The following is an 18,017-nucleotide window of genomic DNA, read 5'->3' as shown; positions in this document are numbered from 1 at the left end:
TCTATTCTTAAGGGGCCTTGAAGAAACTTCTCAGTCACTGGAGCCAAGGCTGTGGTGAGAACACACTGGAATGGAATCAAGAATCACACCTTCCCCTCCTCCCCCTTCCACCTGACAGTGATCTTCTATTGTTGCTATAGTGCTGCTTTTTACACGCCAGAAAACCACAAATTGAGCAAGCAGACTGGGAGGTGCTGGCAGCCCCAGAAGAAAAATACCATGGCAGGGAGAAGACCGAGGAGGGAAGATGGTGATTGAATGGGAAGGAGAGGTTGCCCACGGAATCCATGTATGTGAAAGAGAAGAAAAATTGGCTGTAAAGGCAAAAGGACAAATGCCCAATCACAGAAAGCAAAATAGAAGTATGTACTCACATTTCAAAGGGGGGGAATTGTCTCTCCCAGTCAAAACTGGGCCTCTCTTCATGTCATGAACTCCACGTCAGCCTTCCCTTTACAGGTGCTTTTAATTCCCAAACACTGCACTCCATGTATGCAGCAGTATCTCTCCTCATTGCAGCATTCTCCCTTACCCCAACAATCCAGAAATAAGGTTTGGAAAGTTTGTTTTTTCATAAGAGGATCACTGGCTAATTACATGATGAACTGCTGGAGACAGCCAGGCAGGCAGCCTGGGGACCACTGACAGAACAAAGGTCCTTTCCTCTACCCCCAGAGCCAAATCAAGCTCAGGCCAGGTGAAAGGAAAATGAAGGCATCACTGTCTACCTCAGTGGATGAGAACAACTGGAGGGTCCTGTGTTAGTTCCTTATAGATAGGTAATCCTTGCACAGAAACCACACAATGCAATTCCTAATAGCTGGTCCCTTTGCCAGCAGTCCCAGTGCAGGATGCTCCCCATCTGGAATGCTCCAGTAGCATTAAGCTGACATGAGTTGACAAAGACAGGTGAAACACCCTAGAGACAGAGGGACACTCAGAAGTGTGACTAATAAAACCCTGTTTGAAAGGGCAAAGAACAGCTAAACTTGGCAGGGACCTTCTTGAGTTCCAAAGACCTTGTCTCTCAGCACTACCCTTGCCTTAGTATATCCAACAGGCAAGAGATGCCAGCAGCAACCTGAACACAGGATTTTGTTCCTATACTTGCAGAAAGAGACAATGATGTTCTTAGGGTCAGCATATGCTTATCTGTGCAGATGATTGGTGTTGTGATTTAACCCGGCAGGCAGCTAAACACCACACACCTGTTTGCTCACTCCAGAACATAGCCCCACACTAGCTACTATGAAGAAAATCAACTTTATCCCAGCCAAAACCAGCACAATGGGAGACGTTAAGGGACAGAGACAACAGAGTGACTTTAGCCTTTAATCTTTACTTTTTCAACTGCCGTGCAAACACTAACTTGCTGCTCCTCGTATCAGCCCTTGTGTGAGGTAGGTATCCGTAGCTGCCATTTCACAAAGATGAGGCAAACACATGGGGTTGTTCAAAGCCAGACACATATGTCAGTGGCATAAGCAAGAGGCAAATATGAGAGTTCCTACCTCCTGCCACCAAACACAGTGTCCCACTTTGTGCTCTCCTGCCCTGGGAAGGCTGGAGTTTTCCACAGGAGCAAACCCAACACGTTAACTAAAGAAGGCTTCCAGGTTGGGGAACTGCAGCTGACACATGAAGTTGAGACTCCAGGGAGCATTTAGGCCCATCCCTCATCTTCCAGTCTTATAATTCAGTACACACAACAGCATCAATGCACCACTTGTACTGTTCTCTGTTGAGATGGAAGGCTCTGCACTACCTAAGTACAAATTGAACACAGGCAACCTAAGTCTGGTTTAAAAGGCTTTCATTAATAGCAGGAAAAAATGCCATTGTTGCTTTGCTTGCCAGCTCAGTTCTTTTATTTTTAACTAGTCTGTCTTTTCCTTTGCCTTCCCAAGGAATGCTTAGGATAGGTTAGGGTTGCATATAAACTACCTGTTTACTACTACTCCAAGAACCATGTGAAACACCAGCCAGCCATCCCTCAGTAAGAAAGAGCATGAATTTTTTTTCTTCTTTTAGTCCATGCCATTTGTCAAACTGTCCTTTTACTTTTCAGGCTAAGATCAAACCAGCTTTTCATTAGTTTTAAGTCTGCTAAGATCATCAGCGGGATCTCCACATGAGAAGCTTTTATTTGTTTTTTCTTGGTTAATGCATTCTGGCATGGAATGGAAAGGAATGGAAAAAGAAAGCCCACTTTCTCTTATCATAAAATATATAGTGCCCCTGATTCTGAGTGAGATATTTTAAGTACGGCGCTTTGGAAACCTTCAGATACTTACAGCTTCAACAGCTTTCAATCCGGTCTTTATGTTGTTGACTTCCTTCTCCAGCTCTACTAGGCTGCACAGGAGACAGATGCAGAGCAGATAAGACAAAAAGGGCAGTGTTACACAGGGATACAGGAACTGTGCAGCAGAACAGACCATTGGCCCATCAAGCCTGGTATCTGGCCTCTGGCACCAGCCACACCAGATGACTAGAAACGAGGGGAAGGGGGTCTGTTAATGCTCTGTGCTGTTTTCTGTATGAGATGTAAGATGAGGCGGACCCTGCTTGCCTGTGGTCACATTGACGATTGGGATTTTCCTGGGAAGAAGAGGGGGGTTGACCTCAGAACATCTGCCCTGTGAGCTGAGCCTGACCCTCCAGCAAGGAGCATATGCCACATGGCCAGCTTGCAGTAATCAGCTGACACATAAGCAAGGACCCCAGCTTTGGCACACACATTTCTGGGTCTCAGACTAACTCTACATATGATTCTTGAAACACTTAACTACTGAATCCCATTAGCAATTCATTTACATGTACATGTGATTTTTGTCTTCCTCACAGTCCAAACACTGTTTTTTTCCATCTGCATTTTTACAATATGGTAGTCCTTGCAAGCTTACATTGTAACTGAGCATATAACCCTACAGTTAATGTTAATATGTGCTTCTGTAGACACAAGTGTACTGAATTTCTGCTCATCATATACAAACAAGAGTTTTGTTTCTAGGACTTGTATGAAAAAAAGGACTTTTCATTTCCAGGTAACTAATTAGTACTTATTTGTGAGTCAGCAGGAATATGCTCCAACTATTCGGTGAGTAATAGTTTACATCTCAAAAATACCACTAAAGCCTTAGTAAATGCCTTTAAGTGTGAATCTACTTTTTTTTTTTTACTTGTCTTTCATTAGCTGGAGTACTTCCCTATACAAAGAATCATGGGTGGGCAAATAATATGCAAAAGTGTTTTTGAGCAGTGCTTTGGAAAGAAAAAATTCTAGTATTTTGGGGGGATGGCCTGTGTATTCATTTTCCACAAACACCTACAGAAATGGAAAAAAAAAATCATTGAAATTTGTGCAGAAAGCGTGATGCTTTCCACATTTCTGCGCAAGACTGATCTGTGCAAAAGTTTGAATGATCTTGCTGAAAGGGGATTACTATAGCCTCTGTGCTTGATTGACTCTGCCTTAGAAACAAACATTCAGTTATCCAGAAAAAATAGCACGCGACTTAGATGAACAACCACAGAACATGGTGAGTGAATTACAAAAACAACCAGTCTAGTTACAATGTCTGACTCAGAAATAAAGTAGATATAGGCATATCTGAGTAAAGCTGTCAATTTAGTTATCTATAAATGTTTTTGGACCAAAATTCTCTATTGATGTACATCATCAATGTCAGCAAAGGCATTTTAGCTGTAAGGCTGGCCATGAGGTTAGAATATAGCAATGAAAAAACAGATGATCACTAAGTTCACAGAAATCACTGGGAACTCCAGCTCTGGGAACAAGTAATAGCACTGGACTTACTTGACTTTTGCTGCTTCTGGAAGATGCTGCAACTCAGACTGAATATCTAGGATATCTGGATAATTCTTTTCAAAGATCATAATTAAGTAGTGTAACAGTGTAATATTCCTAGGAAGAAAAAAAAAAAGAGAGAAGGGAGAAATGAGAAGGAAGGTGGTGGTGAGAAGGAAAAGGATGGAAGAAGGATGGTGAGAAACCAGTGAAAAATATCTGGGTGGAAATGTGCTTGAATAACAAAACAATATATCAGTAGTTGGCAGCTCTGTTATTGAAAGAAAAGTATCACAGACTGAAATGGAATGTCCTTTTATAAACCACCCTTCTGAAAACCTCAAGCAATATATTGTGCCTTGATTCATTCTGGAAGTACCAGCATGCTTCCATCCATCCGTGTAGATGGTGTAACAGAAAAGAAAATCATGTAACACAGTATACTATTTGTCCCCAGGTACCTCACAGAATAAACAACTAATAGTGCTAAAGTGACATTAACTCATAATAGAGAAATTAGTTGTTCTCAGAGGCAATGTGGAAAAAACCTAAGAGTTCACTAAGAGAGGAAAAGGTCCTTGAAGATTGAAGAGGTTGCAAAGAAAACTCCTACACAGTAATGAAACAGCTATGCTTATGAGTAGTGGTCAGGCTCACCACTACAAAAGAAATGGCAGCTCAAGTAGGAGTGGATAGAAAAGAGATGTATGAGATATCAGGAGAAGGTTTAAGAAAATTTGTAAAGTAAATGATGAATTTTGCATCAGTGAATTTTGCATGTAGAGAGAACAGCCAGCCATAACAGCTACTTGAGGTGGGTGTTATGTCGTTAACTGACAGGCAAGACAGCAGATGGCCACTGCTTCACACAGACAAGAGCCTGGGAGCTGGGAACTGTGAGAGAACAGAATATGCACAGGACATTGAATATATGGAAAATTAAGCCAAGCTACATTAAGCAAAAAAATGTTCAACACTAGGTACACAGTGTTAGCCTCGGAATACAGAAAGGACATCATGGTAGTCAAAACAGAACATTGTTAATTCAAACTCTTTTAGGTAGGGATGAATTCCCTATGGCTTTTTTTTCATTCTGTCGCAGCCTTAAGTCCTTTCACCACAACTATGGTCTGGACAGGTCTCACAAGTCAAGCAAGGTGCGAGTTAGTAAGAACCAGTATAGGAGATCTCCAAGGAAAACCTTAGTGCTGCTGGAGCCCAGAAGTGGTATTCCCTTCCTAGTCAGAGCTGATTAATTTCCAGAACAAGTATTGGGATATGGGGCAAAACATGGGGTAGCACTATAGACCTGCAGCACATGTCCGTAAAGAGTAAGTTCCACCTTCCCAAACCCAGCTATTTTCCTTAGCTGCTCTAGATGCAACCAGGCTCAGTCTCTCTGAGCTATGTCTTGTTGTTCCATTACTGGTAGAGGTAGAGGGCCAATTTATGGCAGTCCTACAACAAAACATATGCCATGTTTCACAGGAAGCATAAAACTGTGCTCAGAGTTTTTTGTGTTTTCTTTTTTTTGCAAACCATGGCCTTAAAACTTTGGTATAAAGGGCAAATTCCATAGAAATCCTCCTCCCCCCCAGCTTATTTCAGTTATTTGTGAAATACTACATTTTGTCATCTTTGCATAGTGTTGCAGAAACACAGTCCAAGAACAGATGTGTGTTATCCAAAGAAGCAACAGAATTTGAGTGCTATGTTCATAGCTGGTCTTAACTGCTGCAGGATATTTTAGAGTAAAAAGCACTACTTAAATGCCAAATAAGGCATCATTTTAAATGGTCTACAGAGCTAAAACCAAACAAAGCCCACTTTCATCACTATGATAAGAGATGCAGCAGCACAGTAACTTAACTAGCTCATTTACGGCCTTCTAGCCTACCTGTCTATGCTGGATTTGGTGTCTGCAATTTTGTTCAGGCTGGAGACTTTGAAGCCATATGCACTTCCCCTTTGGCCCTTGTTCATATAATTCCCAAAGGCCAGAACTACCTCCAGTAGTTGCCTCAAACGCTTGCTTCGGATGAGTTCTTTGGATGCCAGAAGAATGGCTTGAAAAGAGAAAAAAAATGAACACGTTATTGCACAGCAGCTGGTTTTAGTCTGCTTGGGCCCAAAATTTGAAGCACCCTAAAATGCCCAACTAACTACTGCCTAGCAAATGCTGCAACGCTGTCTATGTGTGCACTGTCCTTCCCACACCTACATTTCCAGAACCAGGACAACTGGAAGGAAGCTGCACTATATCTAGCCTGTAGGATGCTCTTCCGAACCCAGAAGCAAGGCTGTTCTCCTGGATCTCACGCTCTAAAAACATAGCCAGTGAGATCGGGGGAAGGCTTGAGCTCATCTGAAAATACAGAGTACAATACACCCTTCTCTGCAATAACCACGGACGTGGCACAGAAGCCATACACCACGCCCTCCTTGTAAGTTACACATTCCCAGAATACCACTGTCCTGAGGCATCTATTCTAACTGCCCCCTGGAGAGAGAAGATGCAAGGACTTGGGGGTGAGAAGGAAAGGGTGACCTGCACAGAAAGGCCATGAAAGCTTTTTGCAGCTCAGCACAGCCTGGTAGCACACTGTCACATCTTTTAGGACATATTTACAGTGTAACAATCATGAAACTGACTCTTTTAAGTCAATAGGTGCAAGAAGAATGTCAGACAGAACTAATTTCTTAGCACATGACTTGCCTTGGGCTTACTGGCTCTAGAACCATAGCACACATGTAACAGCACCTCCTTTGAAGAGAAGCCTCTCTTGACCATCCCTGCCCCTCTATCCAACTCTCAGAAGAAGCTTTAACCATACCTTCCACTTTTGGTTTTGCTTCTGCCAGTCTCTCTGGAAACTTCTTCTTAAAGAACAATGCTTGCAGTCGCTGCTGATAGTGGTCAATCCTGCATGAAGGGTAGAGCAAAGCCAACACTGAACTGGAACTGTATTTTGAAGCCCGGGGTCAGTATGCTGCCTACATAATCTAATGGTTGGATGTTGAGTGTCACAAGGCCTATGCATGGGATTATGGACATCGTTCAATTATCTAGTACTACATAATCAACCTTGTTATGAAAATGGAGGACCTCAAGGCGTGGTTTGATCACAACAGAAAAGGAGCTGGAAGGGTTACCATTATTCTCAAAATACGAGAGTCACGGGAGATGCCAGCTGCATCTCAAGTAGCAGAACAAAATGTTAATCCTGACTAGGGTTTAGCAAAGTTGGAACAAGAAAGAAGGTCAGAGGATGAGGAGGTGGGATAGCGGAATGGAAAAAGGGATCTGTATGAAATCCTGACCCCTGGCTACACTACATCTGATAGTTGGATCTGAATTCCTTTTTGTGTGAACAAGTTGACGCAGACGAGGCAGACTTCTGCTTGTCATCAGGGGACTGGTCCTTAAATGACAGCACGAAGGGTGCTTATCGTCAATAAAAAGTTTGTGTAATGAACTGAAACATTTGTAACATTTGTGGGTTTCTGGCAAATATAGGCTATAATGCTGGCCCACAATCTCTTGCACGTTCCCCCTCAGTGCCACATGACCCATTTTCAATAACAATTACAGCTGCTTCCAAGAAGCCCTCCTTGCACTTTCCCATAATGTATCAAACAGACCTGCTCATTTCAAAGAGGAAACGATCCGCCCGGGCCATGCGCTCAATTTCGTGTTTATGCTCCTCCAACAGGTCGGTATCACTCTTTTCAGGAACGAACTTCAGCAGCTAGAGTGACAGACACAAACCAAACACCGAGATGAGAGATCCCGGGGAAATGAGAGAGGGACGGAGAGGCACAAACAAACCCTGGGGGAGAGACAGGGCCCTCAGATTTCTCTACCATGGGGAAGCATTACATTGACTCAGTCGTGTGACCGTAACTTCAAAAACCATGGCTACAAAACTGACCTTTTTTAATCCTTTGCTTGCTGTTCTGTCTTTATCCCTCACTGACCTCATTAGATTAATATTTAATTCCAAGAGGGAATTTCCCATTTCTAAATCCTAAAGGACAAGTGCTACTGCAACTTACTCAAGGGGAAGTACAGAGAGAACTTTGATTCCCACAGCATTACTCGGAGTTTAGACTGGTGCAAACAAGAGCAGGATGTGTCCCACTCAGTGTGAAGTACTCATCGTGCCTACACAAAGCCTTATCTATCTCTGTCTTGGGTCTACCCCACTCTGCTGAAACAATAAACAAAAACCAAGCGACTGGATATGTGTCTGACACTGGCTGCTATTCATATGCTGACCTTAAAGCTCATACTTTGACAGATTTTTGACATATCCCGTGGTAGTTATGCTTTAGTATGGTTATAAATATTGCCATGCACACAGCCTCAGCGTACACCCACAAAAACTACTCACAAGGCGTATTTTGCCTTAAATAATGCTTGCCAAATAAACTTTTTAATACTTTTCATACTTTAATACTTTATCCCACTCCCCCAAAATGCAATATTCAAAGGTGTGGAGCATCAGAAGCTTGCAGTGACTTCTAGAGCTACTGTGAGCATTCAGATAACATGACAAGTAGGGTATAAATTTCCAAAACAGAAAAGTTTTTTGTACACAATTAAATACTGTGACTATGCACAAAGAAGGAATTACATTTGTCAGGCAGTTCAGAATTATAACATTTTGTGCACTCCTAAGAAAGTTTAGCATATGCATCTTTGGTCAAAGTATCATCTTTCACCCTCTATAAATGGGGGAAATTGTGTAGTTTAATTGTTTGTTTGGGGCTCTTTTTTCTTTCCCCACAGGCTACACAGTGAACAACTGCAGGGGACAGAAGACCCTGACTGCCTTTCTAACCATTTCAGTTAGAATGCAAGATCCCTTCTAGTCCTAGCTCTAACCGTTGACCTACATGATCTAATTCATGGCATTTCCCAATGGAAGAGCTGCAGGCAGAGAAGGGAGATTAAGAAAAAGAAAAGAAAAACAGAAAAAACAACAACAAAATATCATCAGCAGTATAAAGAAGAGATGGGAAAAATTATTGGAAAGTCACAGGTGAGAAGAGAGGGCATGGAAGGAAACCTCATACCAACTGTAATCATGCATATTTTGCATTAAGAAGAGAAAACTTATGAAATCAACCTGATACAAACAGAGGTGCATGAGGGAGGTATATTTGACAACATTGCGAAAAATACTTTTCTCATGTTTCCACGTGCATCTTGTCTGACATGATAGGGCCAAGTTCAGATCTGTAGACATACCAGCAGAGCCAGTACATACATCCACTTACTTTAGGTGAAAAAAGGCAGTGAAGGACTTAGGAATAAGATGCATCTGACTGTAACCCTTCTCACCTGCTCGAGCATATCTTTCGCTAGGTCTTCTTGTTCATCCATCTTCAAGATTGCTTGTCTGATTTCTTCATTAGTCAGCTTCAGCCTTTCAACAAGATCAACATTGTACCATTAGTGCAAAGGTTAAGTGACTCTGACAATTCAGAAAGTAGGAAGCCTGAAAAGCTGCACTAAAAAGGCACAAAAGAACCATGAGAAGCTCCACTATGAAGCTGCTATTCTAGAGTATTCAGTAAGATGAATGAATCAGTTCCAAAGGCAGAGATTATCTAGATCATAGATTTTTATCCTCTTCAACTAATCAAACACACATTAAATTAGATGGTGATTAAGAACAATCAGGACCTCATAGATCAAAAGTATTTCCAACCTCCCCCATATCAGATACCTCCCTCACCAAGTTCTTTTGCTATAGTAAAACCCCTCAAATCCATGTGACTTCTGACTGTGAGCCCATGTTACACTTCTGCTTGTGCTTATTAAAGAATCTCCCAGAGTAACAAGCCGTCGGACTGATCTTTCTCTTACAGATCTGAGAAAGGTCTCCACTTGAAATCTAGGGCAGACCTGAAGCAGTCAAAATTTGTGATTATTGAGAGACTGTTTGATAGGTTACATGAAATTAACTTGGTGGTTCTCAGCACAGATGTCAATGAACAAATGTGCAGGTGATGAATTCTACCCCACCACCCCCAACCCATGACACCCTCATCAGTCATTTCAGTAGAGTAGGGGAGGACCAAATGAACCATAAAAGAAAGGCTATCCACAAGAAAATCTCAATTTTGGGACTGAAACAGGGAAGTGTGAAAAGAAATACTTGAGGAGTGAAGTCTGCAGTGTCCATGGAGCTTCTACAATCAATATAATTAATTAACAGCAGAAAGAGAAAATGCAAATATAAATAAAAGACAGGCTGATGCATGAGGCAGAATATTTTTGTCTCCAGTGCTAAGAAATTCCATGTTGAAATTTCACATTGCTATTGCCATTTGGATAGAATCATATTTTTGGAACTGTGTAAAAGCAAAAGAGCAAGCTTTATTTTTACAGACAGGAAATATTACTAAAACTAAGAAACTTAAAACATTTTAATATTGCCCAATATAACCAACAGCTGGAAACTCAAATACGAATCAGCAGACATTCAAAAGCTTTTAAATATTACACCTCTGAACTAATTGCACTCACTCTGTTCCTAGCTTGTCATTGTGTCTGCTTTTGACAAGGAGGGCAAACTGATACCAGCCAAGTAAGATAAGGCTACTGAATTTCCAGAAAAGCTACATATTTGGGCCATGCTTGGATGAGATAGCAGGATTACAAGTTTTACAATGAAAAGGCTGGAAACTTTTTACTTTAGGTCATCAGTTTCACTTGGGATCAAAATAACAAACCTCAATACATGGGCTTGTGCAAAAAGCTCTACAGTCTCAGTCAGAAAACTGAAGGGTTTCTTTTGGCTTTAATAATCATAAATTATAAAGTCCATGGTTGTGTGACCCTGAACTGATCAAACCCTGCGACCGCATGACGGCTGAGCAGCATATTGATGGGCGTGGGCCTGGTTCCTAGCAGACACGTATACACATGCCCAGAAAATTTGGTGCCTGCAGTTTTTGAAGTGCTACATTTTGTTGGTTGTTTTTCCTTTAGAAAGCACCTTTACATTTTCCAGAATCTGGAGTGTGCAGATTAGCTGTGTCTTGTGACACAAACACACAATCTGTCAGAGGGGACACAATAAACCAATGCATGAATACCAAGGTGGGGGGTTTTGTTGCTACTTTCACTGAAGATAAAAAGAATGAGGGTGAGGTTTCATGTTTTTTCCACACAAATACCTCGAGCAACTACTACACTGACTACCCCATTACACAGTGCAAGTCCCTTTCCGTGCATTTGGGGATGCAGTAAACAAGACCAAATAGTCAGGTTTGAGGCACGTCAACCCAACAGAAGGCATAGCGCATATTATTGCTGATCTTGCTGTTCTGTCCAGGAGCCCGAGGACTTCAGACTCTAAGCTCCACTGTTTGCTGCCATTCATGAGCACTAAATACACTTGAAAACATCTTCTGTGCAAAAATAATTGAGAGCCCCTAGGACAGATAGTTATACAAACACTTTGATTTCTTGGATGATTCCATGCCCTGCCATCGGCAGAAAAACATCTGGTTTGAATGGTTTAGCCCACAGTAGAGAGAAGCGGAAAGTTTGCCAGCCCCCTGCTGAGAAGCAGTTTAGCTTAGTCACATACAGGCCTGTAACGAGGTCACAGTGCCTGCAGGTGTGCATTCTAGATTATTACCAATCCAATTACAAGTACAGAAGGATTTACAGCGAAACAATCTTACTCTTCCAAAGTGGGCTTGTTCATCTCCTGGGGCAGGACTCATTTCAAGAGCTGTAAGCATCAACAGCACAAAATGGGGATCTTCCCACTTAAAAACTGGCTGAATAACTGGCCAAAGAATTGTTAATCAAGTGATTCTTGTATTTTCAAAACTCATGCCCAGCCATGCAGTAGATCTTAAAGATGGCCAGCAGTAATGTGAAACAGATGTGCTGCTTCTAAACAGAAACAGGTGAACTGATTAAAGAGGAACCTAAAGCAGATGCGTAAAATCTTTCCATTTAGAACTCAATAGAGGCATCCCTCAGAGCCCAAAACTCACATGGGACAGGCAGCAAATTAAAGTGGAATTATGGACCAAAAATTTACACTAAAGAAATTACATTTCAGCATCCATTGGAAAGTCTGTAATGACTTTCTTACAAGCTTTACAGATCTAGGCACTCTTCCTTCAGCTGCTGGAGACAACTCAATTCGGAACAGCATATAATTCAAGCCGTATTCTCTCTGCCGTACGCTTCACCAAATCACGGATCCTGGCATCAGGACTCAGGAAGTAAATGTGACCAGAAGGAAACACAGTGCCCCTTTCCTCAGCTGCAGCACATTCATTCATAGCACAGATATTGACTGTTTAAAGAGAATACTCCCTCCTCCTTCCTTCACCCGTACATCTGGTGGCAGCATATGGAAGTCCAACTGCTTGAGTCATCTTCAAGCAATGTTAAAGCTCAACAAGTACCAAATAACTTCTGATATGGTACTTAGCCTGCCTCCCTCTATCCCCTCCGGCTTCATAAATAATCTCTATTGACTCTACAGAGTAATTAATCACTAATCTCCCCAGGACACCTCGGCTGATTTAACACCAGCTTCACTTGCAGACATCAAGTGGTTTATTGTTCCGTCCACTCGGAGAAAGCCGGCAGCCTGACTCTGAACATGCCTGGGAGACATGTTGCAGTTTTACATCAACTTCCCTTACAGACATCCAGTGCTCGCTCATTTTTCCTCCTTAAATATAGCCATTGATTTAACTCACAGTAATCTCCCCCCTTCATTCCTCCGTCCCATGGATCAAAGCAGAATACTTGTTGCTCATTAACCATCTACCCCTCAGAGGAAAAAGTGAGTTACTTCATGGGCTTGTTCCTCGGATCTTGCTTAGCTTTTGAGAAAGAAGCATGCTTGCCTACTACCAGAGAACCCAGAATTCCATTGCAGCTACATTAAGCTCCCATATCACAGGGATCACATTCCCACTCTTCCTTTTACTTGGAGAAGAGTCACTCCCAAACTTTGTGACTGGGACATAAGCCTTCTCTAACTCCTGCAGTCTCCTAAGCCTCTGTACAACTGCCAAGCTGCAAGCTGTTAAATAGCTACTTTTTGGGAATACCAATTGTCACCACCCTATGAAGGCAGGAAAAGGAGACGTCCCCCCACTCTCAGAAGCAGTGTTCAAGAGTCAGGCTGATGTAACTGCACATTCACCCAGAAGACAGAAAGATGTAGCCACTCTTTTTGCATCCTCTTATCTTAGCTGCCAACTCATCTTGTCAGTGAAGATGACACTGCCTTAACCTTAACCTTTTGGGGACAACAGTTGGGACATTTTATCAGATACGTTGTACAACATTATATCAACATGTTAAAAAAAAAATCCACCGATGCCTTTTCAGGACTTCACTGTGCAAGTATTCTGCCAAGTGCATAAAGAAACAGGCTTTTGTTTTCTTTTCCTCCTTCAGCAAAAGCTCACGAGTGACCAAGCTACTTTGCATCCAAATACGCTCAGTTTCCTATGATGAAGGGTCTGTGGGTGGCCATCTTTCCAAACCAAGCAGAGCAAAGCAGGGCGAAACTTGGGAATCCCGAAATTACAGTAACATATTGGTGAGGTAGTGGTTCACCTTTTATCACAACCCTATCAACTGGTTCCTAGTTGTGATCTAAGATAGGGTGGCACCAATTGACACGTTCAGTTTAACCTGGGGTTTACCATACTTGGAATAGCAGGTAAAGCCATAATTAACTTAACTTAAAAGCTTAACTTAAAACCAGAAAATCTCTCCAGGAACCCAGGAGGCACTGTTTATTGCCTAGTGTTTTTCAAGACAGCACACTGGGGAACTGAACTGCTGAGTCCAATGAGCTGTTTCTGTATCAAGATATGATCTGTACCCCAAAATATCATACTGCTTGGAATCTACCTTGAAATAAGGGTGAACACTGTATTGTCACATGGGAGAAAGGCACACAGGGACTGGGGGCACAGCAGAGGCAGTACACAGAGACTGACATTGGCTCAATAGCTTGTCCTCAATGTCTGATCTGAAAGGGTTTAGAAGCACCGAGGAGGCACAGCTATGGGAGAGAAATACTCAGTCTCGTTAGTGTTCTGGTTGGAAATGCTGCACATGTCCCTTTTCTTCTCCCTTATTGATAAACATTTGAATTGAAAATCATGAAAGCCACAAACATTTGGTAAAGCTGCCTGCTAGTATCTATGTACTGTCATGTTCACATTTAAAACTATTTTTGTGTAGTCAGATTCTGTCTTCTGCTACTACTGGTTTTATGACATTTGGCTAGCACTCCTACTGTTTCCAGCCTCTTGAGAGGGTTACTGCTGACTAGCTGGGCCACAGGTATAACAAACATCTCAGAAGAACACTGACATAATGATTTTGCTGGAATTCCTGCAAAATAACTTGCACAAAAGAGTTCCATAAGGCAACATTCAGCCTTCTTTTGAGCAACATGTCTCATAGAACTGGACCTCTCCAGAGCATTTCACAGAGCAAGACAATAAGGTAGACATGTCTTAGGCATGTTTGGCAAGGACCATTTAATGTTCTGCAAGAACATTTAAAGATATGGTACAACAAAACACTAGAGTAGCGGAAATACTACCCTTTACTAAAGTAATGGAGGCACAGAGAAGCCATACTGGTGAGAGAGGTCAGAGAAATTTTGGAGGAATTTCCAGCTGCTAGGTGAAAGCAGGGAAACGCAGGGATCTGGGATGACTCTTCCAGACCACACAAGTCTGACAGTAAATCTCCAGCCTAGTAGAAACTGAAGACATCAGGAAATTCATGAGGGATAGCAGATTTCCAGTGTGACAGAAATAAGTGTATGTTGGAAACACCATTGAGAAAGCCAGATTTGAAGCTGGTGGGTGCCTGGACTCACCACAGACAGATGGTTCCATGTCCTGGTTGAATTATGGCCTACTGGAAATAGTGTGAGATAAACTGATCTTGTGCCTATACAAACCTTTACAGTTGGCCTATGGGACAGAACTTTGTTCTGGATCCATCAGACTCCATTAAACAAGGGCAATCACATCCTTCCACTGCAGGAAAACGGAAAGATGCTGCTACCAAGTAGTTGAAATAGAACTTCTTTTAATGAAAACAGAGATGAGAATGGGGAGGAAGGCTTATGAATCTCTTAACTGTCAGCAACAATCAGCTAGCAATTCAATTTTCATCTCTTTTCAGCCTCCCATGCTCCGGACTCTGGGCGAAAGAAAGCAAGAGACATCTATTTCTCACTCTATCTAGGTTTTGGCTTGTTGGACCAAATGAAATATGAGCTCTGCCTGACCCCTTCTAACACAGTGTTAGTAAAACAAAAACACTTGAGTAGTGGAGGGAAAGAAAACCCAACCCATGCAGCTATTTTACTTTAAAGGACATGACAGTTTAGTGTAAACAAAGGGGGAATAAACTACAGGGATATATGCACAGTAAGAGTCAATTGGAAACAGCTGCTGTCAGATACTGTGGCAACCTGAAAGCTGGGGCTGCAGCTCAGGGTTGCACAAACTCTCTTTGTTTGTCACCAATTTAAAATCCCCTCTCATTGCACATGTGTGCATACCCACATGCACACATGTGTAAGGTGTGCTGCTGGACCAGCAAGGGCATGGCAGCAGCCAGGGATGATTTGACTGAGAGTGTCTCTCCTTCAGGGTTTAACCTAAAGAAGGAAGAATTGAGGTAACAAAAAAAACTGCAGAGGGGTCGTAAAACCCTTTCAGTTACTGTCTGCAGCCAATCCTCCCAACTGCTCTCTTTAATAATAGAACCATATAAGCACAAACAGCAGAAAAAGGCATGAATGTAGAGGTCCCATTTTAGTTCCCAAAGATTTTTGTGTTTCTAGTTGCCTTTTAAAGGGAAGTTTGGGGAGGAATAGCAATCCTGGGCCAAGCTGCAAGATATTTCTGATATCCTGGGTGTATCACTGTCTATTACAAAATAATCTAAGCCATCGATAGCCCTGGTGACTGGCATTTCCCATAGCACAGCATAGCAAGGTTAGCAAGGCACAATGCAAACTGGCCGGCTCCTCCAGACAGGACAGTGAGCTCAGTCTCCAAATCTCTATCATCCAGGTTAGGCCTGCTAACAATAAGATCAGGATATTTCCTATGACTGGCAGTCACAAAACACAGCTTCTCACCTCTCTGGTTTGAGTCCAGACTAGCGACTTGACCTGGACTGGCTTCATGGCACACCTGGAGCGAATACATACGGTGTACCCTGAAGTGCAAGGTTCATGCTTCAGTGCCTTTGCTGGAGGCAGCAGAATGGAAGACAAACCACAGAGACTGTCCTTTCTCTCTCTCAGGTAAGAATGGGACTTCACCTCATGGCAGAAGAGGTGAATGGTGTTGTCCACACTGCTTTTTTGGGGGGATAGAAAGTGTTTACAAATAAACATCTAGTATCATACCAAGTCATGGACAACCTTCCTGGATCCTCCTCAGCCCAGCCACCTGCACACGTTATGTTACCACTTCCAGGAAATGTTCCATGTGCTTACATGAGTTAATCTGAACCCCAGACACACTTTAGAAGGTCGGTCAAACAGCATGAAAATCCTGTTGCCCCTATGCCTCCCCACTCCTCTGCCCTAGCCTGCAGTCAGCTGCCAACACCAGCAAAGACATGTGTTGGCAACTGCTGCAGAGAGAGAAATGTAAGCCTTCCTTCACTGATGGTTTAGATGGGCAGGGGAAGGGTCCTGCTGACATACAGGCTAATGCCACATAAGTAGCATAATGAGAGCCTCCGTGGGTTTTGCTAAGCAATGGAAAGAACTCACTCCAGTCCTGGTGGTCTGACTGCAACTTTGCTTTTAACTGTTAGTTTGCTAGAGCAGACAAGCAATCACATCCATATGGACCCGCATTTTCTACTGATCACTGAAACAGTTTTGTTGCTCAGTACTGCCACAGCTTTCCCAGGATCTGTCTCCAGCCCTGCCGTTCCTCCTCTGGCAGGAAAGGCAACTTTCTCAGCTGGATCAGTGTCTGCACAAATTTGATGTTTAGTGACAGACATCCAGCCCAGTACACATGTTGGTAGAAAGGCATGAAAAAACATATAGAGGGACCTGATGTCACAGGGTCTGAAGCCATTAGTGTCAATGCAGGAGCATGCAAAGGCAACTCCTGGCTTCCAAAAGCTAATTTACAAACACAAGACTTAATTCTTGAATATCTATTTTTACATTTACCACTCTTCTCACCAAGAGTCAAAAATGACAAAGATGAACACCACTCTCAGCTCTGCTGTATTGCAGGGAAATGCTCAGAACAACATTTAGAAAGAACCGTACAGAACAGAGACAAATGACATACGCAGAGCATGGAGGACACATCACGTACAGTGAAGTGCAAGCACTGCCAATGAGCTGCTTTCATCTACCTATGAGTACAGATAGCTTTCTGGTGAAAGGTCTTCAGATACACCTTGGTCTCTATGTCTGTTTAATGCACAAAATGAGTGTATGCATATGTTTATTAAGTGAGCTAACACTTCAGGCAGACACGTACTTTTACGATACTGCAAGATAGGTTTCTCTGAAACTCTGCAGGTATTAGACAGCAGGTCTACGTGAGAAAAGAAACATGCCAGTTTGTTTAATTCCATCCCCTCTTGCCTCTACATTGACCACAGGATACCCTGTGAGCTAAGGCTTAGCACACTTACTTGGAAAGGAGAATGACACAATTCTGGGCCCTCCGGCCGTCAATCACAGAGAGCTCTTTCACCTTTCGTGTGGAGAGGTAAAGGTCTTCTGTTGAACCCATCTCTTTCTGCATGTAATTCAAAAGAGGGGGAGGAGGGGGGGAGAATAATCAGTATCATGTTTCTCACCCAAGACTGACAGACTTAGCTGAGTGTAAGGAGCAAACCCCATCCCAACCTGGGAAAATCCACCCACATGGTGAGAAAAGGAGACAGAAAGGGCAGAAAACATGTAGGTAGATCCTGTATTACCAGACAAACAGAGGTCATTCATTAGCACCTATATGATCATCTTTGATTACAAATACTGGACTTGATGCTGACCTATTGGACTCACTCTACCAACAGTTATATTATTACGTTATTGTGCAAAACTGGCATGTCAGGGAAATTGGGCACATTATGGTAAAGTCCACTGGTGTCACAGCATATCCTTCAGGAAGTGCCTCCTGC

The 18,017-nt window shown here is 42.6% G+C and overlaps 1 protein-coding gene across 4 annotated transcripts in view; it reads right to left on the bottom strand.

Moving 5' to 3' along the window:
- DAAM2 (dishevelled associated activator of morphogenesis 2) overlaps positions 1-18,017 on the bottom strand; it is a 214,309-nt gene that overhangs the window by 18,349 nt on the left and 177,943 nt on the right. For all 4 annotated transcript variants that reach the window (XM_064446028.1, XM_064446025.1, XM_064446027.1 and 1 more), the window contains 7 exons: positions 17,526-17,632; positions 9,159-9,243; positions 7,454-7,560; positions 6,646-6,734; positions 5,709-5,877; positions 3,821-3,928; positions 2,295-2,355 (listed from right to left, as the gene is read on the bottom strand). In XM_064446028.1, the coding sequence (XP_064302098.1) occupies positions 2,295-2,355; positions 3,821-3,928; positions 5,709-5,877; positions 6,646-6,734; positions 7,454-7,560; positions 9,159-9,243; positions 17,526-17,632 (726 nt within the window). The remainder of the gene's footprint in view (positions 1-2,294; positions 2,356-3,820; positions 3,929-5,708; positions 5,878-6,645; positions 6,735-7,453; positions 7,561-9,158; positions 9,244-17,525; positions 17,633-18,017) is intronic.

Source organism: Phalacrocorax carbo, chromosome 3 (genome assembly GCF_963921805.1).
Source record: "Phalacrocorax carbo chromosome 3, bPhaCar2.1, whole genome shotgun sequence".
Lineage (NCBI taxonomy): Eukaryota > Metazoa > Chordata > Aves > Suliformes > Phalacrocoracidae > Phalacrocorax > Phalacrocorax carbo.
This window is presented reverse-complemented; position numbering and strand designations above follow the sequence as displayed.